The 27089-nt window shown below is 37.1% G+C and overlaps 1 protein-coding gene across 6 annotated transcripts in view; it reads left to right on the top strand.

Annotated features, from left to right (window-relative positions):
• The window catches only part of DLC1 (DLC1 Rho GTPase activating protein), a 212089-nt gene that overhangs the window by 105821 nt on the left and 79179 nt on the right, over positions 1-27089 (top strand). The window contains exon 1 of one of the 6 annotated variants that reach the window (XM_023925166.2): positions 8476-8791. The exons of the other annotated variants lie outside the window; for them this stretch is intronic. Within the exon in view, the coding sequence (XP_023780934.1) occupies positions 8677-8791 (115 nt within the window). The 5' untranslated portion in view covers positions 8476-8676. Of the gene's footprint in view, positions 1-8475; positions 8792-27089 lie in introns of those variants that run through there. 6 annotated transcript variants of the gene reach the window in all.

The following is a 27089-nucleotide window of genomic DNA, read 5'->3' as shown; positions in this document are numbered from 1 at the left end:
AGAAGCCAATTGTTTGAAATTATGTTTATTTAGTTCCATCAGAGCAGAACCCAAGGAAAGTTCTCATTAGCTATGTAGTGTCTGAATTTTAATTTAAATGGAAGCATGCAATTAAAACTACAGTAGATGATAGATACACTTGCACTCTCCTTCCCTTGCCTCTGTGCTCTTGCCTCTCCACAAAGCAGTGTGTACCCATCTTGACCCTAGCACAACTTTCTTTATTAACATTTCATGAGGGACAAGCCCTTTTCCACCCTTCTGTGAAATGAAGGTGGGGCGAGTAAAAGCCTGGGAGAGACAGGTTCTCTCATTCATCTTGCAGGGCTGGCAGCAGCCTGGAGCTGTGCTTGCAAATACTTCCCAGGCTGTACATAACACAGGAGGAAAAATATATTCTGAGCTGTTGGTCACTAACATCCAAGGCTGCAGCACTGTTGTGAAATAGAATTTCTCTTGAGGCTTGTCAATGGCTGTAATAAATGAACTTCCAGAAAGATGAAAATTGAATATGTCTACAAAAGAGCAAATTGCCTCACCAAATCACTATCAAATACTTAGGGATAACTTGCTAGAATTTCTCAATATCAGGAAAATAACATATCCTCTCACTCATTTCACAAAAAAACTGGTTTTAATATGAATACACAAATAAAGCACCTCAGAGAAGTCACGTCACAAACAACTCCAGGACAAAGAGTTAAAATATGGGGGATACCTCAAACAGAAACCCAGAGTCTGAGAAAGTTAAGCAGCTTTAAAAATAAATCCCCAATTTAATTATATAAATGAACATTTGCACAAAAATGACACAAGAAGTTACCATCAACAAACTGTCCAGAAGTGCCTTAATTAGTGAAATCTTGAAATCTATTGAAGGTTTGGTCAATATCAATTCAAAAGTAAAATTCAGTTTGGATCCTACTTTCTATGTCATTTCTCCCTATGAAAATTCTAATTTTTCTGCTGTTTTCTCTACCAATGAGGCCACAAACCAGCAATTCAGTGATGTTTATTACATCCTGCTTGTCTTCACAGTAACTAACCTTCTGTAGAGATTGTTTCACAGTGTTGCAGTGGCAGCAGCAGGGATGAGAAGGCAGGAAGGCAGCTCTGCCTCTTTGCATCACCTAAACACATATTACACAAGGCAGTGATAATTGAAGATGACTTACATGACACCCCTAAATCTCACTAAATCTTCTGAGAAATAAGCATTTTCCATCTTCCCCTGCAAGCACTAGGATTTTCTCTTTGATTTAAAATTTCTTGCCACTCTTTGATCTCTCTGTTCATAATGATCTCTGTACTCTGAATTATCTCCCTGCTCACCCTCTGACTTCGATGAGTCCAGCTCACATAACACTCCTCAGACTGCCATTCTGCTCCCTGCTCTGTACACAGACACCAGCCTGCCACCATTAGATTACACAGAACTCATTGAATCAAATCTGCTCTATTCACAATCACTGTTCCTGTTGGTCACTGCAGACACTGTTTTATTTCTTTGATATCTTATCCTGCCATTTTGTATGAGAGATGTCTGAAGAGAAGACCTGTAATTGAATAAACTTACCATCTTAGTATGACCAGGAGGGGCAGAGAGAGTGGAAAAAACAGAAGAGAGGGAAGGAAAATTTCCAATTATGAAAGAAGATTGTAGACAAGATTTTGAATAGGGAGTAACAATAGCAATGTGGGATTTTTTTGGAAGCATTGGACTGTTTGTTTTGCTTTGGGGTTTTGGGGACTTTTTGTGGATTCTGCACTTTTCTATTACTGCAACTTCACATACAGACCAATTTGCATTTCCACTGGAAAGAAAGTAGTACCTTCTACCATGCCTTTTATTCTGTGAAAATTTATTCATCCTCCCCTAATTCCAGTAATGGGCCCAGTGAAGTTGTAACGTATTACTCAGCTAACAAAAAGCTATGTATGGGCAATTTGCCTGTGAGGTCACTGAAGGAAGGAGAAATAATGCTGTTTAATATACTTAAATACGTTTAAATGCTTGTGCTGTGGTGAAGCGTAACACATGGCTAATGCTAAAAACTAATCTCAGTTCACAGCTGATTGCCAGGAACTACTTTACAACCAAGAAGATTCTGTTGCTCAAGTTTAGATATTTGGAAGTGTTAGGACACTCCCACAGATAAATATTCCCATAAACTTCTCTAAGCAGGTGCCTCACATATGGTTAAACAGAATGAAGCTTTAACACTTCCTTTCTCATTTAAATTTTAAACTATGGCACTAGCACTAATGTCTCTTTTTTCTTTAATATGCAGTAATTCAGAAAACATTCGGCTGCAGGAGCAGAACTTTTGGGGTTTTTTAAAAAAAACATAAGAATAGTTTATAACCAGTTACATTAAAAACAGGTTAAAATGGAACAATGTGCAAATGAAACTGGAAGCACATCTTCTTTCATGTTATTCAGTTAATTATTATTTTGTATTTATGGCTGTGATTAGGGAGGATTTCTGCGTTCCTGTGTTGATTTATTTATTATTCTTGGAGCACACAGTGATAGTGAGACAGCAGTTCAGAACAGCCAGATAAGCTTACACTTTGAAATGCACAGAACTCTAATTAAGCTATGGGGCTGTTTACAAAGCAGGGCCATAAGGATTTTTAATATTTATCTGAGATCATGTTTAATTTGAGACTCGTGGATGTATATTAGAAGGCTATGCTACTCAGTTTGTATAAACCTGTTAGTATGCATTTAACTCACAACAAAAGCTAATTAGGGTAGATGTTTTGACAAGAGCTTCCACCAGAAGAAGGTTTAGGCATTGAAAAGCTCATGAAAGCAACAACAGCTGTAGTTTGCTGCTGGGGTGGGTGGATTTTGAGCATTTTCTTTCTTAAAATTATATACCCTTGTTGTTCAAAAGTACAGGTCTGGGCCATGGTATGAGGGTAAAAAGCATGTACATCTTGCAAAAGAAGTGTGTAAAGAGGCAAATACCTGGAGAGAAAATGATTGTCCTTGGGGCTTCTCCAAGCCTCTCCTACCCCAGAGAAGGAAAGTTCAGAGATGCCTGGCAGTGCACTCTTGACACCATGGAGCAGACTCAGGAGACTTTCTCTGTTGGTCTACTCTCTCATGGTCTACGATCTCTTCTCCAGAGTGCACCCATTTATTCCCTAGGCTGTTCAAGGGCTAACACCAGGGTGTTGACATGAGTCAAATGGGCAGTTTTCTGAATGCAAAATATGATGGGACACATAGGGTTGAATACATGGACTGATATATTGCCCATATATTTGTACAGTTACAAAAGGCCACCTATGTGCTAAATGAAACTTCTGGATATTTTTACCTAATTGAAAAACAGAAATTAAAAAAAAAAATATCCAAATGAATCAAAACGTGACTTTGTCATATCTAGAATTTTGTTGAGATTTGTCAAGCTTCTATTGAAACTTTCATGTTTTAACAGAATACATTTTATTTCCCTGTCTTTCCATAGGAGTTGCTCTAAATCTTTCCAGTATGTTCTGATTGGTGCCTGCTTCTTAACCTGATCCATATGAGATTTCTCAGATACAGCAGATATTGCAGAACCAGATTTTGTTTTGGAAAGAAGCACATGTAAAATTCAAAATTCAGAGTGTTTCTTTTGCATCCTGGTCTCCTAGATATCATTTAGAGACATCTGAGACATGAAACAATGACACATGCCATGTGCCCAGCAGCCTTTTCAATGAGATATAAAATTATTATTCTGAATCATTCTTTTGTTTTGTGATACTTTTGGAGAATTATGGCATTGCATTTTTTGCTTCTCTAACAAGGAGAAAGATGTTTGCATGCATCAGATCAGGCAGGCTGCATAAACCACTCAGCAAAGCTGCTCTGGATTTGCCACACCATTTGTTGCACTCTGTAGCAAAGTCACAGCAAAGCTCAAACTGGCATCCTGTTTAAACAATTATGAATCTCTGACTGCCTGTGCATATTTTGGATGCATACATCCTTCCATACCCAAGGGTATGGAATCACACAGAAGAACTAGAGATGTACATAAGAATTTGCATATTCATGAAGAAACAGAGGGGAAGTGGATGTATTTTAGAGCAAGCTGGAAGAGCACGAGGCTTGCACAACTGTTAGTTTATTTCCTGAGAGCTGGACTTAGTTGCCAGAACTAAAAATGATATCACCATTCCTGTCCATCCTAGTACCCAAAGTATTCTGTCTGGTCTTTGTCTCAAAGAGCAAAAAGGATCTTTGGTATTATCTTTGTAGACCAGAGTATGGATGGAACCAGTAAAGGACAGAAAACAGATAGTTTGGCAAGTGTAGGTAGGTCCTTCAGCTGGAAGTGCTCAGCAAGGGTAAGGTTATAGGGAATCAGCCTCTGCTTCCTGCCCTTGGCTGGTTTGAGAATTATGTGTTCAAGAACAGTGAGCACTTTACAAGTAGATTCAGCCTTGAAAGGAAGGTTGGAGAGGCACAGCTTTGCTTATGCTAACAAGAGGTTTCTAAAATATTTCCAAAACGAGAAATGGGAGAAGTCAGTGGTTGCAGTCTGAAGGCAGGTCAAGCTTGGGGGACAGGAAAGGCACTGCCCTGGGACAGTCAGGGGTGGAGCTGGTCTGAACTGGTGGGAGGGCTGGCAGGGCAGGGAAGGTAGGGTCTGGTCCCTCTAAATATTTGCTCCTGGAATTACACAAGGATCCCTCCTAGGTGTGCATGATCCTCCTCATGCATGGAGTGGGCAGCTGTCTTTCTCCTGAGGGTGTACTATCACCTCACTCCCCTAACACCAGCTGCTGCAATCCCCTCTTGTCAGCAACAGAGCCCTCTCCTTCAGATTCCCTTCATACTATTTTTGCTTCAGCATACATCTTTATTGACCCGTCCCGTCTTTAAGAATTTCTTTTTGTGGTCTTTTTTCATCTCAGCCATTAAACAGAAAACACTGCATAAAATTAAATTTTTATGGAAGATAGCTGGAGTATTGACTGCACTATGACTGTGATCAACAACAAAATTATACAAATTCAAATACAAAATCCTGTCTGATGGTGGTCATTCTTAAGTTTCCAGACACAGTAAAGAAAAAAGATAGAGGTGCATCATAAATTTTACCTAGACACTTGGTGGTGGTTTAGGACTTTGCTTATTTTTGCATGCATTTTGCTGTAAGATCTGTACACAGCTAATTGAATTGTAGATGTAAGACATGGAAGGGTGCATTTTTCCAATTACAGAAAGGGTATTTGTTTTCAGGAGATTTTCCAGTACATCATCAAACAGAGCAGCAAAACATTTTGCCACTTTATTTAAAAATATATTCTTTGCCAACCCATAAATCTCAGCATTAAAACCTTTTGCCCTTAATGCCATTCACAGTGCTCCAGTTTAGCTGTTTGGTTTAATAATAAACTATTCTAGCACACTCATGTTGATCCACATCAAAGATTCACGGTCTGTACCAGGTGTACTTGGTACCAAAGGCCCCCTCTCCCAGTTCAGACTGTAAGCACGAGTTTTCCAGAGAAATGGAGGAAGTTCTTCCACACAAACAATCTGTAAGTAACTGCAGGCCTGTGATTGAGGTAGATGTCTCTGTGAAAACAGCTACATCTTCAAGGGGAGCAGGAACAAGCCTGAGCTGAAATGGAAAATATCTCCTCATAAGCAGACATCATCTGGGCAGTAGTGACTGGGAATGTGGGAGGAGCTTTCCTGATATCCAGAGCAGGGCTCTCAACATGAGTATCAAATAATGGCACAGTGGTGGTGGCAGCTCAGCAGCTTTCCCCTGGGCACATGGGTGTTTTCCAGCACAGAACTCCTTGTCACTGTCACCCCGACCCTGCTGCCACCAGCTGCCTGTACACTGGGCTTGTGGATGCCTTTCCAGCATCATGTGGGTATTGAGAGGTGCAGACCAAAACTGAGTGTATTGTTCCTCAAATCATGCAAGAACGGAGATTGCAGCACAGCTCTGCCCCGATACCATCTTTTAACATGATTTAAAAATCCTTAAAAATCATGTGCTTTCATGTTGCATGGAAAATTCTTATCTCCTTTCATGACTGTATGAATCTCAGATTTCCTTTTCTCATCATATGTCTTTGCTTTTAACAGTATTCCCCATTATATTTCTGTCTTCATTTTCTAAAATTATTGTCCTTTATTTTCTATCCATGTTTCTTGCCTATCTGTATCTAATTATTTATCTGTCCATGACCCATTGAAAATTTTCAGACATTTAATTCTTTACACAATCTTACTTAGATTACCTATTTATTTATGTTGTAGGATCATACAAACAAATGCTTTTAGTAGTATTTCTCTGCTTCATAACAGTTTATTTCTCCTTTGTCCTTTGCCATTTTCCAGACTATTTTGTTGAACTGGTTGTAAGAACTGTTTTAAATATTTTAAAATATATTTATGTCAACATATGTAATGTAACCTGAAGTAACCGAAATGATCAAATCCTAATTAGAAATATATGTATGTTGCTTATTTTATTTTTAAATTCTTAAAAGTTGCTTTAGCTTCTAAAATGAATAATGGTCTGTATGTTTCTATTGACATTGTAGCCTGGACTAGGCAGATGATTTTGAAAAGGTTCCCTCAACACCACTCTTTGGCTCATATCTCCAAGCAGTCTTGAAGCATGGGAATTGGATGGTTCTCAAATGAAACTAAGCTAAAAGATGCACCCTGGTAGAGTGCCAGTGATCTCCAACCCATTCATGAAACCCCAAAGTTTTCTTCAATTCAAAAGATGCAGGTAGACATACTTAAGTTATGGCTTACTGCATCTTCATTTAAAAATGAATAATTTTCTTCTGAGCTGTTCACTAATAGCAACAGCAGATCTCATCTGAAGAGAGAGTACATGTTTCCAAACAGACACATTGTGCTCTGGTCATCATGCCAGCATTTTTCTATGTCAACCTATGTCAGTATTTGCCTGTGCAAGCATTGCACTTGCTCCACCATGAATTTTTGCAAGAATAATAATTAAGAAAAAAACCAAAAAAACCCAAACCCCTCCCCCCCCCAAAAAAAAAACAAAACAAAAAAAAACAACAACAACAAAAAAGGACAACCACACAATAGTCTGTTATCATACTGAATTACTGAATTTCTCTAGAGAGTTGGCTGCTTCTTTCTCCATCCAGTCTCAGAATGAAGGAGGGGTGTAACAAGAAGAGCAACTGCAAACTATAGAGATCACTCTCTGCTGTTTTGTTCAAAGACATACACAGGGCATTAGTGTTTGCAGATGCTCTATAAAGATAAAAGACTAAGGCCTAGATGGGAAGAAATTATGATCTGCATTAAATAGATGGTGAGTCAGTTATTCTGTCAATTACACTATTGCAAATCCCATAAATTTCTTCTAATTGTAAGAATGAGATAACAATTTGTCTCAAAGGAAATGAGGACTAGTGAAAATGAAGGGAACTGAGAAGACACAGAAAAAAAAATTGCAACAAATAAGAAAGCATGAAATAAATTATCTAATGTTATGGAGAGAAACTATTTTGTTCTAGGAAAAAATTCAAAGAGAGTGAAAATCCATTTGTTAAGGGTTAAAATTCACAATTCTTTATTTGGTCTCTATATTCCAACTTTGTGAGAAGTCAATCTATTTTAATGATAATACATCTAAAGAAAATAATGGTATCTAATATTTACAGTTGTAGCTGCTGTAAAAAAAAATTAAGAACTACCTGTAGAATGAACATGAAGACAACTCTGACAGTTTTTTTGCTTTCCCATATTATGGAGGGGATTAGATTTTTAAACTGGCATCTCTCATCTCTTCACACTTTACCACATATTATTAAAAAGGGAAAGAGAATATCAGGCACTGTTTTATTCCTCCCTTTCTCCCTCAGGGAAGCCACAGGACACAGTAATCAATTAAAAAGGTCAAAATAAGCAAGGTCAAATGGCTTAATTTACTGTGACTATTAATCTCAGTTACATTCATAAATATTTTTCATATGGGAACTTATCTTTCCACTCAGCAAAGATGTGGAGGCTCCTTTTTTATCTCCCCTTCTCCTCTCATGTTTTTTATTTCCATCCTTCCATTAGTGCATTGTCATGAAGTACTAAATATAGGAGACTCAGAATTGGGCCCTATTCTCTGCCTTAGCTAGGGCAAAATGCAAAGCAATTATGGCAACTAAATAAAATATTTGATCCCTATATATTTAAAATTACTTTATCTCTCTTCTATTTCTTACCTTTTTCATGTCCAAACGTGAAAAATTACCTGAAATATCAGCTAAGCAGGGAAATGTTATCCTAATAAATGAGCATGCAAGTATGTGCCTGGTAAGTTATTTGATTAAACAGGAAGCTAGAATCCTATAGATATCCACAAATAAAGCCCCAAATCTAAATGACTGTATCGTTAGCTCATTTGTAAACTGTTCCAGATGTAAGATTTTGGCAGCTTTCCAGTAGGCTGGCTGCAGTCTGAGCTTTCCCTGCATCCGCAGTGAGAACTGCAATGCCTGACTCTTCAAGGAAAAGCTCCACGAGGCTGATGACAAATTATATAAAGTAACAACCTGCCTGCCTGGCAAAGAGAAATCCAAACAGATCCCCGGGCAGAGAATGCCCTTTTTCCTGGGGCTAAGCTACAGCCGTTTGACCTGGATGTGTGATCGATCTGCATTATGCATCACCCGGTGAAAGCCCCTCTGAGGAGATCATTTAGTGATCATATCAGGGACTCCACTGCTAGAGCCTTGGATGTTATCTGGAAAAACACGAGAGACAGACGACTGGCAGGTGAGAAGGACATTACATAAATATATTTTACAATTCATAAGGGATCAAAATCTCTAACAGCAATTAGTGGTGTCATTTGCATATGTATCGATGTAGCCTCCGAGTATTTCTCCAGCCTTTTGTTTGTGTGTCATGTTACATCTGTGCTGTGCCTAGGGTGGAACTGTATGTGCTCCCCTAACTAGATGAGACAAACTTCGGTTAAAAGAAAAACAGCGGTGAATTTTGGTCCGCTATCATGGCACAAATTCCTCAGACTAAAGTGTGCTGAAGCATTTTATTTTGCTGTTAGGTCAGACTTTGTGCTTTACTGCTGTGATGTGCTTCAGTGAGTTGCGTTACGGAGCATTTTGTAGCCAAGGAGTGTGTCAGTTGGAATATCTGGGCTGTGCACTCAGCAATTACTGGTATTTCCTCTGGCAAGGATTTCAGTGCTGTGAGCTCCAAGTGAGTGTCAGGTATGCCAGAGCTAGGGTTCTGATATATTAATTACCAGCCATCTATATAGTTTCAGCCCACGTTTTTAGTTTGACTTGCAAATATTTAAAAGCTCGGGGCAGACCATAACAGGAGGCAAGAGAAGAAGATAATTTAACTCACTTTATTTTTCTCTTCTGTTATTGTCTGTTAGATGAATGCTTCACATTTACTCTGCTGGGGTTGTTACTTTTATTTAGCAGCATTTAAAGGTTTTGAAAAAGGCAGCAGAAAAGCACAATGGGTGTGACTGCCAGAGGGATCATTTTGGTTTGTTTGTATACTTACAGTGGGGGTGGTTTATTCCAGGGGGAGGGAAAGAGGGAGGAGAAATGTGAATAATGATAAAATCGAGGATGAGATGACCAAGAGGCAGACTTTATGGCTTACTAATGTAAACTGAACTTTTACATCACTCTCCTGCGTTTATGTTTTGGAGGAATAAGAGTAGCTAAGTGCATAGCAGACATTTGGTTGAGTACTGATTCCAGAACTGATTACATTGGGTAATCAGGCGGTGAGTGGCCATTGCCTATAAAGAAACACGTGGGTAAAAATCTGCTCCAAATTAGACCTACTCATAAAAGCCTTGTTCTTCCCGCTTGTATAAGTGATTGGATCAATTCTGTGCCTGTTCCCATAGATGGCAAAGGAAAGTGAATTTTCTAGGCAGAGGAACTCAGCTTTACACTGTTTTACTGTAAAAGCTCATGGTCACAGGACATGGGGGCATCATGTTTACTTTAGTTCTCTGTAGGTTGTCACAAATATGGCAGTGTCATAAAAGCACTAGACATTAACCTCTTTTCACAGCAAACAGAACAGAACGTGTCCATTTCATCTCTCAAAAATGTGTTAGAAAACTGTGATTCTTTGGTAGCCTTAACCACTACAGGACATGGAGCAGCAGTCACAGCACAGGTCCTGATGTTCAGGACATTGCTGAAACACCACTGGAAAAAGTGCTGAGAGGAAAGAAATTCTGAATGAAAAGGCATGGATGTTACACAAATTTATAAAAGGGAAGCCAGTGGGGCCAAGTCAACCTTTGTTTAAAGCTGTGTTGCATGTTGCCTGGTCAGCTGGACACTTGTTTACCCTGACATTCTTTGCCATTCTACCTGCCAGAGATGTTTATGTGAATGCTTGGAAGTAAGATTTTTAATTTATCATTAAGTTTAGAATGGCATTTGCATCAACAGACTCCAACTACCTCTGGCCTGTGTCCATGTACAACAACTGCTACCAACTGTCTTCTATAAAGTTGTTTCCCTCTCATCAGCTGGAAAGCATATAATGATTTGTAATTTATATACCTTCAGAATGTGAGCTACATATGAAAGTATGCAGATTTTATCAGGATACAAACAGAACTTGATAAATGTATATATTTAACCTTGCATATGATTGTCAAATATTTGGAGGCTAAACAACTGCTAATTATATTTCTGGAGACTCTGTCACATTCCTAGAAACGGGGAGTGAACATGAACCCTTTAGCCCCTTTAGCTGCACTGATAAGGGTCGGCATGTTTTTATTCTACTTGGCAGCTGGTTATGAGCCATCACAGTTTTTATCAATACAAGGCTTAGATGTTAGAGGACCCTTAAAAACGGTGACAGTTCCATTTTCCAGGCTGTGCTGGTGATGTAGACTTGTCAGTCCACTAAGGTATTTGGGCTGCTGTCAGACAGAAAATCTAAAACTCATCAGGCTAAACCCCCAGTAAGAAGTACAGTATATAGTTGGAGTAGATATTAGTATTCCAGAAAATACTTTACGACTAACAGAGATTCAGGAAGAGAAACAAAACAGCAAATTGTGTTGCTGTTCTGTTTGTTCTCTGGGATATCAGCAGTTTAAACTGCTGACTACCTCAAAATGCTCAAGAAGGGTCATGACACTGAAGGAAGAAATCCCCTTAGATCAGCAATTTGTGTTATCAGGACACGCCTTTAAAAAGACACATTATTTGCAAAAGAAAGAAGAAAATCTGAAATATGCATTCTTCATGGCATATTCAAGACAAAGTAAATGTTTTGCCTTCAAGAAGTCCTCCTAGCCTGCACACAGAAATAGCACTTCATGAAATGTAATTTGATATAATCATCAAACAGGGAGTACTATCTACTTCCTAAGTAGGAAATATATCATGGAAAACGTTTTTTTTCCAATAGATAAGAATGTCTGGAGAAAAGAAGACTTTGGTAAGACCTTGTAGCAGACTTCTGGTATCTAAAAGGGGCTTACAAGAAATCTGGAGAGGAACTTTTCGGAAGGGCATGTAGGGAAAGGACAAAGGGGTAATGGACTTAAGCTGAAAGACAGTAGGTTTACACTAGATGCTAGAAAATACAGATTCTGTACTATGAAGGTAGTGAGGCACTGGCACAGGCTGCCCAGAGAGGCTGTGGACTCCCTGTCCCTGGAGGTGTTTGAGACAGGGCTGCATGGGGCTTTGAGCAGCCTGGTCTAGTGGAAGGTGTCCCTGCCCATGGTAGGGGGTTGTAACTAGATGATCTTTAAAGTCCCTTCTAATCTAAACCATTCTTATCATTCTAGAATTCTATGATCATGTAGTCTTACTGACATAAAAGAAAGGGAGCAATAGTTCTGTAAAAAAGGTATGAACAATAATTGAGATGCTGTTAAAATTGTACAGAATTGAATGACTGTAGCTAAAAACACTTTGATTTTGAGTGGGTGCAGTAAATGAACACAGCCTGCCCTTTCAGGTCACCTCTGTGTGCTCTTCTGTACTGGGCACTGCAGAGCAGCATCCTCATATTGCTTTCAAACCCCAACACCAGGCCTGAGTTACTGTCTGTGCTGTCTTGTCTTGTGGCAGGACGGCCTGTGGTTCAGCCAGCTGAGGTGGAGCACACTCATAAATATGGCATATTATTTATTATACCATATTATGGTATATTGTTACTGTTGTATAAATTTGGTATAGCAGATAAATTTGGTCTATATTTATAAAATACCTATCCTGAGGAGCAGTGAGCTGCAGTGCATCATAGTCACATCATAGCAGCACACATCATGGTTTTCCACTCTGTCTTTTTTCTTCTTTCTTGATTTATGTAGAAAATGAACATCTAGACACGTGTCTATCTGATGATCTTAAAATGTGGAAAATTATTCACTAGGTAAATCATTAAATATTTTCAATTTCTGGGGTACCACTGGAGTTGCTAAAATTTTACCACTGGTAAAATGACCACTGGTGGTGGGAAAAAATTGAGGGTAACAGGTAATAGAGTGAATAGCAAAAATAAGGACTAAGGAGAGAAGAAGACTTCAGTTGAAAGAGCCACTAAATAGGCAATATGAAAATTGCAACTTTTCCTGTTACTGCATTCACAAGAACTAGATGTATTTCCTTTGGAGTTCTCAGCTAATTCCCCTTACTAATGTCAGACCACATCCTCAGCTGGGAAGGGAAGAACATTCTGCCTTCTTCAGTAGACAGATCTCCCAAAGAGACCAGGATTTCATGCACAAGAAGGGCAGCAACACAAAATGAGCTTTCACAGAATAGGAAGCATCATTCTCAGCTCCCAAATGCACACACCCTCAAAACATTTTAGACAGATTTCTCCTAGTGCCTTCACTGTTGTCTGAATTTACATCACCCAATGTAGCATTTTTCTGCATTGTATTTAGAGCCATTATGTGCACCATACAACATGACTAAAGATCCAGGCTTTTTCATTTTCACCAGCATTTTTTGGGATGCATGATCAGACACTGAGTACAACTGACTACTAATGTGTCTCTCTTTTATATTAATGGTTGTTTTGTGGTTTTTTATTTTATGATGCGAAAGTTACATTCCTTCTGAAATTCTAGTATTATACACAAAAAAAAATGTGTATGTAGTCCGAGGCTGGTGAATTACTGACAGTTTGGCTGCACTAATTTAGTCATTGAAAGTTTGAGGTAAAAAAATTCTTATTTGGTATTTTAAAAACAAACTTTCACCTATTCTAGTGGAATTACATTGTTTGGTTACCTACTTACCATTTTTCATATTCAATTTTCTTTTTTTTTTTCTAATTTAAATTTCACTTAAATTTCTCAATATTGTATTTACCCCAAGAATAAATTTAAATTGTATGTTTTAGCCTACTTAAGTGGGCTTTTGCCACCATTGCTTTTCTTGGTTTTGTTTTCTGTTCATTGCCAAAGAAATGTAATTATTCAATTTCCATGATCTGTTGCAGACCAATTCTCATTATGCCTACTTTGCTAGTACTTGAATCATGCAGGAAGAGTCTACATGTCCTTGTAAGTTATTGCTAAAGATATTGTCACAGAGGAACTCAGGGATTGGTGAAAAAGTAATCCCATCAAACAATTCATTTCCATTTAGATTACTTTTAGAAGACTATCAGTCAGCTTTCATCTAGTTTTCATGGTTTTAGTTTTTCTGAAAAGTTTTTTCTGCAGAACCCTTTGAGTAGACCTTTTATTCTTCAATATGATGATTAGCTAGAATTATACCATCATTTAAGTTTTTCTTTCTACTGGCCATTTTCAATTTGCAGAAGTAGTCAAGGAATACTGGGTGCATCTGCTACATCCTCTCTGCTCTAGTTGATGCCTAATTTGTTCTCCATTATCAACATCCCTGTATTTCCAGTGGATTTATAATTGCTGTTTTCTCTTATACTTTTCTCTTACCTCTGATGCCTTAAAACATAAACATAGCCATGGACAGATTGTGAAGTCTGCCTATATATATATATATATATATATATATATATAAAATAATTCTTAAACATTTCACAGATATTGCTTATACTTCAAAGCATGTCTGTAGCTGTCTATAGCAAGTAAAGAAAAGAAGGAAAGGAATTTTTATCCTTTGACATTTTTTTAAGCTCCAAGTTAAGGTGAAGAATTTTCAACATTTCAACTGTCCCCAAAAATTTATGCTCATGCAGAAGAGAAATTACTTCTTGAAGTGTTTGCTTTGTTCTGAGATTGGAGAAAGATTTACAGTGTGTGTAGGTGAAATAAGGTCTTAGAAAAAGGATATGTTGCAGAACCCAAGACTATTTGATATATAGCTCCAGATATATCACTGTTTGTCTCTATCAGCATTTTTAGGAAATTACTGACCCCCACTCTGGAGACAATCTCCTACAGGTTTGGTGCTTTACTCAAGCTATTATATAAATAAAAAGCATAGCCACCATGTAGAGCATGATCAGGTATTGATTTGATACATATTTGTAAATAGACCATAATTTATAGAAAAGAAACAGAAAAACAGTAAATAACAGTTGTCTGATATTGAAAGGAACTGTATTTGTAATAAAGCAAGTATAGCATATCCAGTGTGAAACATATGAATAATTTTGGTTAAATGGTTAAATATCATTATCATATATAGTTTCCTCACTTTGAGAGTTCTCAAAAGTTTTGTTGTTATCTGTATAATTACTAAACAAGCTTATAGAGTAACAAAGTTTTTTGAGAAAACATCAGTTTAATTCTTGTGGTTTATTAGTTTTCACATCATTCAAATCCAGATATCAAATGCAACCAGAAATAATGCATTTCATAAATAGCACAAGCTTGCATAATTTTTTAAATACTGCCACACTAAATTCCAAACAGATATCTAGAGTATTGTATGTCTTCTTTAGCATTGGTGTTTTTATCATGGAATGACTGTAATTAATTTAAGACAAAGTCCTTTAATCAAAATATTCACTCAAAATGGCATTGGGAATTAAACGCATCATTTGGTTCTTATTCCATATTCTGTTTATTAATTTCTTGCTCTCTATATGAAAACATAGAGAGGTGCCAGAAAGGTTGTAGGTGCCTGTAGTGTGAAACTGGTGTTTATTTTTAGCTACTGGAATGTGTTTCTTCCAACCCTCTCACTCTTCTAATTTGAAGTCTTATACTAAAAGAGGTTGGAGTTCTCAAAAGGAGAACATGTGCATATTCTGTCACCCTGTCTATTTGTAATAGATATTTTCATACAACAGAGCTAAATTGCACTGTTGGGAGACTGGACAATTGGAAAGTTTTATATATGACTTTCTCATTTTCCTCAATTAGTGAAATTTTAAACATTTATCTCATGGAGTTCCACCATCATTTCTGTAATCACTCAACAACAATGGCATTGTTTAGTCCAAGTTTACAATAAGAAGAACACAGTATACTAAGCATATTGTAAAAGTGGTTGCTACAATATCTTCATGCATTCAAATTACACCAGCTGGAGAGGATTATGGAAAGGCACCCTTTTTTCAGTGTTCTGGTTTTTTCTGCAGCCTTTGTAGTCAATTCTACTGCAGCAATCAGCCAGCAAGCCCATATCCTGTCCTGCCTGAGATTTTAGGGATGTGCAGAAGAATCCAGTCCCCGGACACTTCAGCAATTAGGAATTTTTAGAAATAACTTCATTGTTTCCTTGGGGACTCCAAACTGATTCTTTATGAGCATGGGTCAAGGAGGAAGGGAGCACACCCAGAGCCATGCACAAATCATGTCCAAGAGGAACTGGGCAATCATGTCACTCTGCAAATGGAGAATGAGCACCCAAATGAGGAAAATATCACTGTTGCATCAGGCAGCTCGGACAGGAGTGGAAGGAAAAATGCAATACACCTGGCAACCACCTGTTAGGAAACCTGCCTCATCATTTATAGTTTTCAGCATGCAAGGCTTGTATGTGGTACATGTTGTCAAATGGGGATTAAAAATGAGTGGGAAAGATGAAAATTATGGTCTGCTCTCTCCAGGCCCAGTTTTGTAATCCATCATTGTGGATATTGTTAAACTCTAGTCTTAAACACTGGATACCACAAGATAAGCAGCACTGTGTCTCTGCTAGAAGTCTATGCTAATGACAGACAACCAGGAGGCCTCATCTTCTCCTGTTCTTTGAACATTCATGTGCACTTTCCAAAAGCAGAGGCTCACAATCCCCAGACCGGGCTCCCCAGACCATATACTCTTTCTGCACTGAGCAGGCCTTTTGCACATCTGAAAGACCACTATATATTTGAAACATTCCTAAAAACTGCTGAAAGTGCTGAACTGCTCTGCATCTGATTGTTTGGAAGGAGTCTTGCTCACAAAATATTTCAACTGCTACAGTTCTGCTAACATCTGGACATCTTTCTTACGTCAGAGGTGGATGATGAGATCCAGATGCTATGACTTACTGATGTGTTCATTAACTTCTTAGCAGTTTTGTCTTTGTTTTGTTTACCAACTGCAACTTCTTAACTCCAGCTCACATATGTGAGTGTTACTGGGAGAGGGGGGAGAAGAGCTGGAAAGGAGGGGGCCAGCCAGAGAAATTAAATTAGTCTTTGGCCTAGATCCAAAATAACTGATTTCTCTTATTGCAATACTCTGTTCCAGGATATGCAGTCTGTGGGAAGGTCAGCCCTAGATAATAAGAAGCATTTCAAGCTGCTATTTTCAGTAAAAATGAGCTATATGATTTGCTAATTATGTTTTAATTTAAGAGTAAACATGTTAAGCTAAGAAGATAACAGGAAATGAGGATGTAAGATAATATTAATGTCAACTTTACAATATTTGCAATATTAATGGTGAACTTTGCATTTACAATCATGCCTAAATCTAATTGCCATATAGATAATATTTTTATATTGTAAGCTATACATTAGGAACTCACTGAAAAATTCTTTGGCAACAAATGGAGTAAAAAAAAAAAACAAAGGAAACAACAACAACAAAAACATATCCAAGAAGCTGTATAGTATCTTTGTGGAAACAAATGCCTTATATTTGCTAGTTATACAAATTATTATTGTCTACATATCCTTTAATTGCTTTTATAAGAATTTAAACCATTTCCAAAGACTAGTTCCTTTAGCTTTTTATCACTGAAAATAGAACTAGTGCTGGCAGAACAGCTTTCCTTGCAATGTACATCCTATTAAGAGGTTGAAGTGAATTTTCAAAAACTGACTAAACTTGTATTTGCATTTTATGTAGCCACGCACTTAAATTTTTTGTGGGAGTTGAAAGAGAGACACACATTACAGCACACTACTGACTGACTGATCAATGCCCTTACTCACTAAATGTTGCAGCACTGTGAAAGGAATTGACATCAAGAAAATTCTGTTTTGAAGAGACTATAATCTGTTGAACAATCACTGTTTTAGCGCTCAGTAGGAGGAGGTAAATCCAGAATCCATTTAAGTTATTATGTACCCTAAAAAATGCAGCAGCCACTCAGACCAGCACAGGCAGAGAACTTATCAATCCACTGAGCTTCCTCCTGCAGTGCCATGTTTACCAGCTTGCAGAAATATGGGAAAACAAAAAAATGGGCCAAATTATCCCAGTGCAGGAAGCATCTCCTTGTACTGCAGTTTGCTTACTGATATCAGTGTTTCCAGACTTTTAGAAAGTCAATTAGCAATATAGCTTATTTTTGGACTTATGGATGTGTTTATTTGAGGGTGCACATATCTGTGTTAATCTTATACAGAAGCAGCTAATAAAAATAACAGGAGAGAAATGTTTAGGCAGATTCTACTTCCAAGTGCTAAATTAAACATACAAAAAGAAAAAAAAAAGAAAGAAATGGATAACAGCTAGCCAGTCAGTTAGCTGGACAGCAGAAAAAAATACAATAGCACAAGTAGGTAATAAGATCTGAGAAGCTATTTTCAAAGCAATGTATTAAAAAGTTGTGACCAGATCTGGAAAGATGTTACAAGGTAAGATTTTTTTTTTTTTTGGTTCATCCTTCTTCACACCCAGGTCTCTTGTGATTTGACTTCAGATCCATCTTTAATTTCTTGTATTCTCTTACGTGAAAGTAAAATAGAGCCCATCCATGACTGTACCTTTTGGCTTATACTGTATTAGAAATTAGAGTGGTTTATGTTTTTCAGTTTCTCACAAATAGGGATGAGAGTTGGTGCATTTTTCTGAGAGACCTGAACTAATAGAAACTGATTGCTGAAAAGATATAAGGAAAAAGGAAATCTGCACTCTGCTTTTCTCTTCTTTCACATTTTGAGGTCTCTCTTGTGTACCAATAAAATTTCATTTGGCAGAGAGATAAGACAGAACCAATACAATGCTATTCAGCTTTAGATGATCTTTTTGTTGATGCTGTATCAGTATTCTGTTCAGATTTCACAGCATTCTTTCAGAGTTTCTGCAAGAGCTACTTGATATGAAGTTCTGTTCTGGCAGCCATCCTGCAGTAGCAAAGTATCTGCCATGTGAGCTGAAGGAACAACTGGCCTGCCCTGATGAGCTGTGGGCAAGAAGTGTTTGGTAGGTAACTGCCTGCCACTGCCAGCAGAAAATCTCAAGGATTTAAGCTGATGCTGGTCCATAAAACTTTAAAAAAATAGAAATTTGTGTTGTCTCATGTATATATAATTGAATGTACAAGGTGGTCTTTTTTGCTTTTACTTTGCTCATTAATCTGATAGTCTTCCAGGTAGCTATCTGTGAAATACATAAAAGAAAACATGATTTCAGAAGGCTAAGTATGCAGCTCACTTCCATCCAATATTCTTGTACAACATCTTCTTGTGCTTTGCAGTATCATTTGTCCATCCTTGCAGTGTTCAGAGCTGAGGGACAGAGACATGACTGTGAAGTATTCCTAGAAGGCTGGTGCTAAAGAAGCCTGACCTCAATCTTATATTTTCTCTCCATATCTTCTACTTGTCAAGATATCTCTTTTTTTTTCCTTCAGTGAGGTACACAGCTTTTTTGTGTGTTGTGCTTACCTTGATACACTAGCTCTTAACATGCCTACTTCTCTTCATCCTGAACACATTCATTTAAAGATGGTAGATCTTCAAGCATGTGAGATTCATCTGCCATGATGTTTCCTCTGATCAGTAGTTCATCAGATATTCCTGGTTTCATCAAATATTCCTTCTCACACAGAGACAAAAAGCATAAAATTTTTCAATGCAAATGAAAGCAACTTTACGGACTGAGAGGGTTTACTTTACTATCAATTAGTTTGTTAAGAGTGCTTAATAATTAGGGGAGATGTAAATTTGAGTGGCTGGGGACAGTTGCTGAAGTCAAGCAGAACACTGATTTTGTTTCCTTCTGCTTTTAATTGATGACACGGTGAAAGAAGTTAATGTAATGGTTCTGAAGAAAAATTCATCTTTTTACTAACATGAGAAGGTGCTGCCTAAAAACCTCTCATTGTGCAAAACCAAGACAAACAGGATTGCAATCAGACATTTATGTTGATTAATTTGTTTGTTTTTCTGCTGCAAGAATTTGCTGAATGAACATATTCACAATTCCAACTTCTAATACAGAAGTGCTGGCCATATTCTGTGCACCATTCATTTTAGGAGCCTGAGAACCTAATGAAGCTTACAGTATATGTATGTATGTGCATATATATATGTGTCTTGTTATGTTGATTAATCTTCTGGATTTCTATAATAAATGAATGAGATAGGAAGAATCCTTAAGCAAAAATAATCTCATGGTCAGAATTTTTAAGGTTCTCTAATAAGACTGTTCCTTGGCTTTAAATCTGATGTTGGGATCAACCCAGATTTCCATGAGAGCTCTTTTCTAGTTGACTTCAAGTTCACTTTTTGTGTGTCAGATCATATAGAATAGCCACAGTTCCTTTTCTAAGAAAGAAAAGTTTCCTTTTCTGAAAAAAAAACTATTACCAGCACCTCTAACCCTCTATATTATAAATCCCATAAATTCTCACACAGAAACTTGCACATTTGATAATTTTATATGTTTAATTTATAAGTTCAGATATCTATTTTCTGAATTTTCGTGCTCTAGTAGCAAACTCTATATTTTGAATTTGAGTCTTTTGTTCACTGGAAGATGAAATTATCTGTGGTCTGTTAGGACCGTCAAGCAAGCATTCAGATACTTCAAGCTGGACAGAAAATGACTGCACACATTTATCACTGGCATCAGCACAAGTATTATAGAAACATAGATTCCTTGGCTCATTTCCCAGCCATGGCAGCTTTTAAGATAACTTGAAGCCACTTTTCAGTGTGAGTCTGTCCTTTGAAAGTACTTGATAAAATCTGTTCCATTTCTTATGGGCATATGTTGTCATCCATAGGCTTTAATTGTTTGGCCTGCAACCTGACATAGTAACATATGACATATGTTCACTTTGTATAATTTCAAAAGAAACCTCCCTCTGTACCCCTTAGAAATGCTGTTGTGCAGTAAAGTACATGCAGGGTTACGTTCCATGGTATGTTAACCTTGCTGAAGCTGACTGGTGTATATCTATGTTATAATCCTCTGGAGATTTTTTTCTTCAACTGAATATGCAGAACAATTAAAACAGACACTCAGTGAAAGTGAAAAAAATGAGATAATAGGTTAGAACTGAAGTGTCTCAATTTGTTGATCAAATAGTAGATATTGCTTATTAACTTAGGAATTCTCTTAAGTATCTTAAGAGAGAGTCTGTTGGATGTGAAGCGATAAAATTAGATTATCTTAAATTGAAATACTTTCTCATTTCAGAAAATTTAAATAGTTTCTGACTTACTATGAGTATAGAATTTTGCTGATGTGAAAGCAACAATAACTTCATTGAGGAAAGAATGTAGTCCAACAGAATATCAGTGTATTGAAGATAGGTATTTTGATGAGATTTCAGACCTATAAAAAGATAATTCACATTTCTCAATCTTCCCAACCACCATGAGTAGTAGAAATTATTTTAAAAACCTAAGTAGAAATGCTTGTAACATCTGCCCTTACACTTTACTGCCATTGCAACATTTTTGGGCGACCACAAAGCCTAATTCCTTTCCCACTATCCTGCTATCTGAATTCCTATTTTGTTCCATCATCCATCAGATCTATGTGTTTAAGAACAGAAATAATGACAATCTCCTCTCTTTTTCTTTTTCCCTCAGACATTTTTTCAGAAAGCAAAAATGATAGCTAAGAAACTTCTCTTATTTCTTTCATGAGTTCATCTTCTTCTTCTTCCATGTTTTAATTACTACTATGTATAATACTTCTTTTGCTCATAAGACCTCTTATATTGTAATGTCATTGGGGTTAGCATCCTCACACAGCCTATTTGAAAGCTGAAACCAGTAGTTTCTGATCCCTGAGAGCCCACCACTGCTTTTAATAAGATCTACTGAAGCTGTTAGGAATTAAAGGTCATTACAGCTTTGTGTATATTTGGGCTATTTGGCAAAATTAGCTTGCCATGGTGGCCTGATGGGTAATGATGAGCACATCTGGTTCCATTTCTTCAGAGCTACCACAGCAAGATGTAATTTCAAACATGAGGTTTCAGTATTTGCCACCTGGGGAAATCCTCACAGGGATTTAACTCTTCTCTGTCTACGTTAAGATCATTTACTCTGGTTCTTCCTTTGTCTTCAGTGCATCAAGCCAATTAATCCCCACCATTTCAGTTTTCTGCCAGGAGCCAGCTCATGATATGAAGTAGCAGATTGTTTGTGACAAGGATAGACAACACCATATGTTCATGCAATGCCTGGAACAGGTGCTGGGCACACTATAAATATACATTTTTCCATAGAGTGACAGTACTGTACATGAAATTTTACTTTATGACAGAGGGTTCACAGCGATGAGCAAGCCTGAATTTTTTTCTGAATGGCAGAAAACTTACACACTGTATAATGTGTTGCAAGAAAGAGATCAAAATTCAACATCAGGAAAAATTGTCTCTAATAAGTAAGTCTATTTAAATAAATTATTTCATCAAAAATATTAGAAACTATGATTATTTTTTATATTTCAAAGATGGTTCAGTTAAAATGTTAAGTTCAGTACCACAAAAGGCATAGCAAAAAAAAAAACCCCACAGATGACTATAGTACAGTTTCTTAGTGCTAGAAATACATGCAATTACCTTTATTGCAAAAATGGTATCAAATTTAAAATATTACTAAATTCTACTGTTCTGTACATCTTATACTTTTTCATTATTTTTTGTTATTTATTTTTCTGGTCAAAACTCATTAAATTAAAAGGACATGAGTGAAAATGAGGAGTAGCACAGACATTTAGCTACATAAAAGAGTACACCAGAACTTCCATTGATATTTTCCTGTATTCTCAAAATAGATAAATTTCACCTTCCTGTGTTACCATTAATGCTTACTAGAAAGCATGAGAAAAAATAAATTATTCAGAAATATAAGAGGAATTTATAAAAACCAGGAATAGTTCCATGGGACCAAAATAAATTTATAGTTGATCTTTAAAAGCAGACTGCATTTTATACCCAGCAAGTGTGGACATTTTATCTTTTGTTTCAATTATTTGCATGTTTCTAAATCATCATGAGAGCTGAGGCATGGAAATCCTTTCTCCTGTTCATTTAGCAACATAACTAAAGTCTCCACATGGAGTTGTTCTCTGTTTCTTCCTATTTGTGTGAATGCTGGCATACAATGAAATTAAATGCCAGAACAAAACAGGCACTTTATCTAGAAGCAGAAAACAAGTAGGGTCATCATCACTCTTATGGGCAATCCCATAGAACTGGATTTGACTTCAGACTCTTAATTGCCATCTGACTCCTCCTGGAATGTGGCAAAAACATGATGCTTTTAGCTGAAAAGTGCCCCAGCACAGCTTTCTGAAGAAAGCTGGAACAGAAGACTGATAACCCATTAAAAAAAAAGAGGAAATGGAAATAAAATTCCTGTACTGAGACTGAATCTTATCTGCCTGACTGAGACTTGCTCTCCCATTTGCCTAACATTTTTCCAAAAAATTCTCATGCAATATCTGCAACCTGTCCAAAAAACTAGTCTCAGAGGAATTTATATTGTCATCCTGAGAATACTTCTTGTACTTATGACTAACACAAATAAATCACTGTACCAGAGCTAATTTATAATGAGAAAAAAAATCACACTTCCCCCCCTCCCCTGATGTTTAATTTGTTTACTAGATGAAATCATTCTACTAAAAAGCCCAATACATTACATAATAGTACTTATTTTATGGGCACAGAATAATTAGTACTTGGAACTGGTGGACTGGGGTGAGCAGGAAATAAACTTTGCCTTTTCATTAGCAAGGCACCAGTTTCAATCATATTTGATTTTTCTTACCATTAAGGGATTTTTAATATAATTCACACCTTAACTGAGGTTGGGAACATCATATGATCCAATATGTTGTGTTGAATATTGCAGGGAAATCCTATTCAAAAATATTTTTCCTTTTCCCACAGACTCAATTTGAAGCATGCTATGCAGTATACTGTGGCTGAAGGCTTTCTTGTCAAAGACAGCATTGTTTATTTTAATGGAGTTACAAGAAACATTCAATAGCAAAGTGATAGTAGCACTAGAAGAGGCCCAAATACGTGAGCAAGTCTTCCTTTTCTTTGTCCAGAACCAGTACAGAAAGTCCCTTCATGTTGGAAGCCGCATGTGTAGCTCTGCTCCCATTCCACTACTCCACATATGTACACAGAAATAACACTTCCCACTCTGAAATGCAATTGTCCAAGGAAAGACAAAGAAAAATCTGCGCATTCAGCAGTTTTGACCTTTTAAAGCTAACGTAAGCCCACCCTTTCCAGAAGAGTGTTCTCTGCAAATTCCATGCTGTTCAGCAGGACCTCCTCTCTTAATGCTTTCCCTGCAACATGTGTATGTAGTGACATCATTCCATAAAAACACCCCTGGCTCGGTCTGCTCCCAGTGTAGGTGTGCAGGATATGAGAACAGCCATGGCTCCAGAGAGCTCATCATCTCACATGAAAGTAGAGGAAATTTTGTAATGCTTATCTATAGCTCTGTCCTTTAGTTACTCTCTGTTACACAAATTAATTCAGAAGCATTTTTGTGTGCATAATGGTAAAAGGATTCAAACTTCTCACTCACACTTGAGCCCTTTTAACAGTTAATACTCTGCTTCTTTGAAGTCACTTTAAACTCAACAGGTTGATAGAAATAGCAATGAAACTCCATGCAGATTTAGAAGCCATCATTCTCTTTGCTCAAGGTGAGGATGAGCAGTGGTAGCAGTGGCTGGAACTGCAGCTTTTTAGGCAAAGTAACTCCTTTTAAGAAGACAATAAAACTGCTGAATCTTTACAGGCAGTCACAGACATGCTCAGCTGGTACCTACTGTATGCCTCAGTCTTATCTTATTCTTCCCCCTGTGGGGAGAATCTAATGAAATTCTCAACTCTTGGCCTACAAGCCTGCAAGCGTAAAAGTGGTGAGCTGATGGGTTTACCACTGAATTTCCTGTATGCAAATGAATGCATCCACACTTCACTGGGTATGAGAACTTAAAGATGGGAATAGCCTTGCATAAAAAAAATACAGTGGGGTTCAAAATCAAATTTTATAGTCAAAATATAATTCCACTATGTGGCAACAAAAAAGACTTGCCGGAGAATCAGTCAGTTTTCTGAGTTGTAATTTTGTATGTTTGCTGCTTGTGCCTTAATTTTAACTCAAAGCACATTTTAAATATTACCGTAGTATTAATTAATTTGTAGTCAATTGGAATGTCACTATAGGTTAAAAAAAAACTCAAAAGACTCTGCTGAGACATACCTATTAAGCAGTTTTGTTAATTAAGGGTGAAAGGAGAAATTCAAGAGCAAAGCTCAAAACAACACAAGACACAAACAAAAATCATCCAGCATTGACATTCACTGGAGGAAAATTAAAGGAGCTCACTATTTAACTTATTACTTTTTGTAAAACCTTGTGAAACAGCAATAAAACCAAGAATCTAAATAACCCATCTATTTCAGCAACAGCTAGTAAACTAAACAAGCAGCAACACGGATGAATCTTATTTTATCTGTCTTTGGCATGACTGTTCACAGTTTCTTAGCAGCTGCGACATTAAAGAGTGCTCCTGAGAGAATGACCTTTGAGGCTCTGCAAGCGTCTTTAAAATTCTGAACTTTAAAACTGGCAGACTCTCTTCAAAAAAAATATTTTGTATGTATGTCAGGGCTGTCATGAATTTGAGACGTTGTGTGTGGTCTTACAGGTCTCATTAAATCCTGTGACTAGGTGAGCTAACTACATGCAATATACTGTACATAAAAGTATTATTAATAGGTGTAAATGGGACCCCCTTAACTTATGCAAATAAGGCACCATTACTTTATTCAGCCATCTGTTCTGATTTGAGTAGGCATTTCCCAGTATGCCAGAGATTATATTCACTTTAGTTTTCTGCAAAAATGCTTATGAATAATTCTGACTCATTCTGAAGAATGATTTCTTTCTTCTCCCACCTGAGTTCATTCCTTACAGATAAGCAAAGATCAGCTCATCTAACGGGGCATTACCTCTGTCCTCACCATTCACACTCTTTAAATATCATCAAGAAATCATAGCAGCTGTTTACAGAGGTATCACACTTAAGGTCATAAGTGACATGAGTGCTTTATAGCTCTGTATTTACAAGATATCAAAGTGGTTTCTTAGAGAGTAGTGCAATTTCCCTTCTGCTCTGGGTGCATAAAATCAGTGAACCCAATAAACTAGAAAAGCCTCATTAATGGAATCAACTGTCCTTTGTAAGTGAGCAGCAGAAGCCAGCAGATCAAAGGTGCCCCACTTCCTTCAGTAGTGCCTGCACATCTGTTTTTGTTAGATCAAATATGTGGTTAAGCTTTCTGGTTGACAACAACAAAGCTTTTTGCTATTACTGTTTTTCTAATATATGCTGACTTCAGTTTTCAGCCCATCTTTTTCTATAAATACTTAAGCGTTTTAACATCAAGTTATGGGTCTGATTGATATAAGCTGTGTCTAAGTTTAGCTACAGTGCTAGAAGAGATGTGATGCCCCTCATCTGGCTCATGTAAATAAAAAGATTAGAAGGTACTTTGCTGGAGTTAAGTTTCCTCCAAACTAACACCAAATGCTGGTACTTTTTGCATCTATATCCAGCTACAAAAAAGCCCAGGACTGGATCTGCTATTCTATCAGTAGGTGTGCTCTTGCTTATGAAAAAGAGATAGAAATCATAAAGAATGGTATAACCTCTGAATAGCTTAAGAAAAAGAAAATTAAAATCACCTTTTTTTAAAAACATGTTAAACTGGGACGAAATTTGAAGAGCTGAGTATTAGTAGACAAAAATCAAATTATCTTCCTTTTGTTCTTCATAGGTGAGAACCTGTTTAAATACTGAATACTAAATTTCAAAATATAATGCTTTTTAACAGTAATCTCTAAGAAATGTGTTCTTTTCTACTTTTTATCAAATAGAAAAGTCTTAACACTATCAAATTAAAACACTGCCTACCCAACACCATCCTTACTCTATTTTGTATATTTTTCTACAAAAAAATACTTTGCTGTAGGCAATTCTTATTGAATAGCATCTATATTCCATAAGCACAGACTACCCCATGGTATTAGACTGGTAACTGGAAAATGTACTAAAGCTACTTTGTGAACAAATGTTTTAGCACTGAAAGAGGTCATGCATATATATGTGGCTAGCAGCCCACTGAAATGGTAAAACACTAATCTGATTGTGATGAACCGTAATTATAATGAACAGGGACAAAGAAAAAGTGATGGAAAGGCTAATCTAGTAATGTCCTTTACAAAATTTTCTCTGAGAGGACAGTACCAGGATTCTTTTAAATTGTTCCCTCTCCTTCCATCTGGCATGCAGAGTTGAGGAAGCTGATCAAAGAAAACAAAACATGCCACATATTTTTGCATGGTACGGCACGTGTGTGATTAAAGGCAGTGCTCAGTGCCTGATGCTGGTGTGAGCAAATGCCCATCGGAGTGCAGCTGACTCCTTCCTCCT

This window comes from Cyanistes caeruleus, chromosome 5, assembly GCF_971803275.1.
Source record: "Cyanistes caeruleus chromosome 5, bCyaCae1.hap1.1, whole genome shotgun sequence".
Classification (NCBI taxonomy): Eukaryota; Metazoa; Chordata; class Aves; order Passeriformes; family Paridae; genus Cyanistes; species Cyanistes caeruleus.
This window is presented reverse-complemented; position numbering and strand designations above follow the sequence as displayed.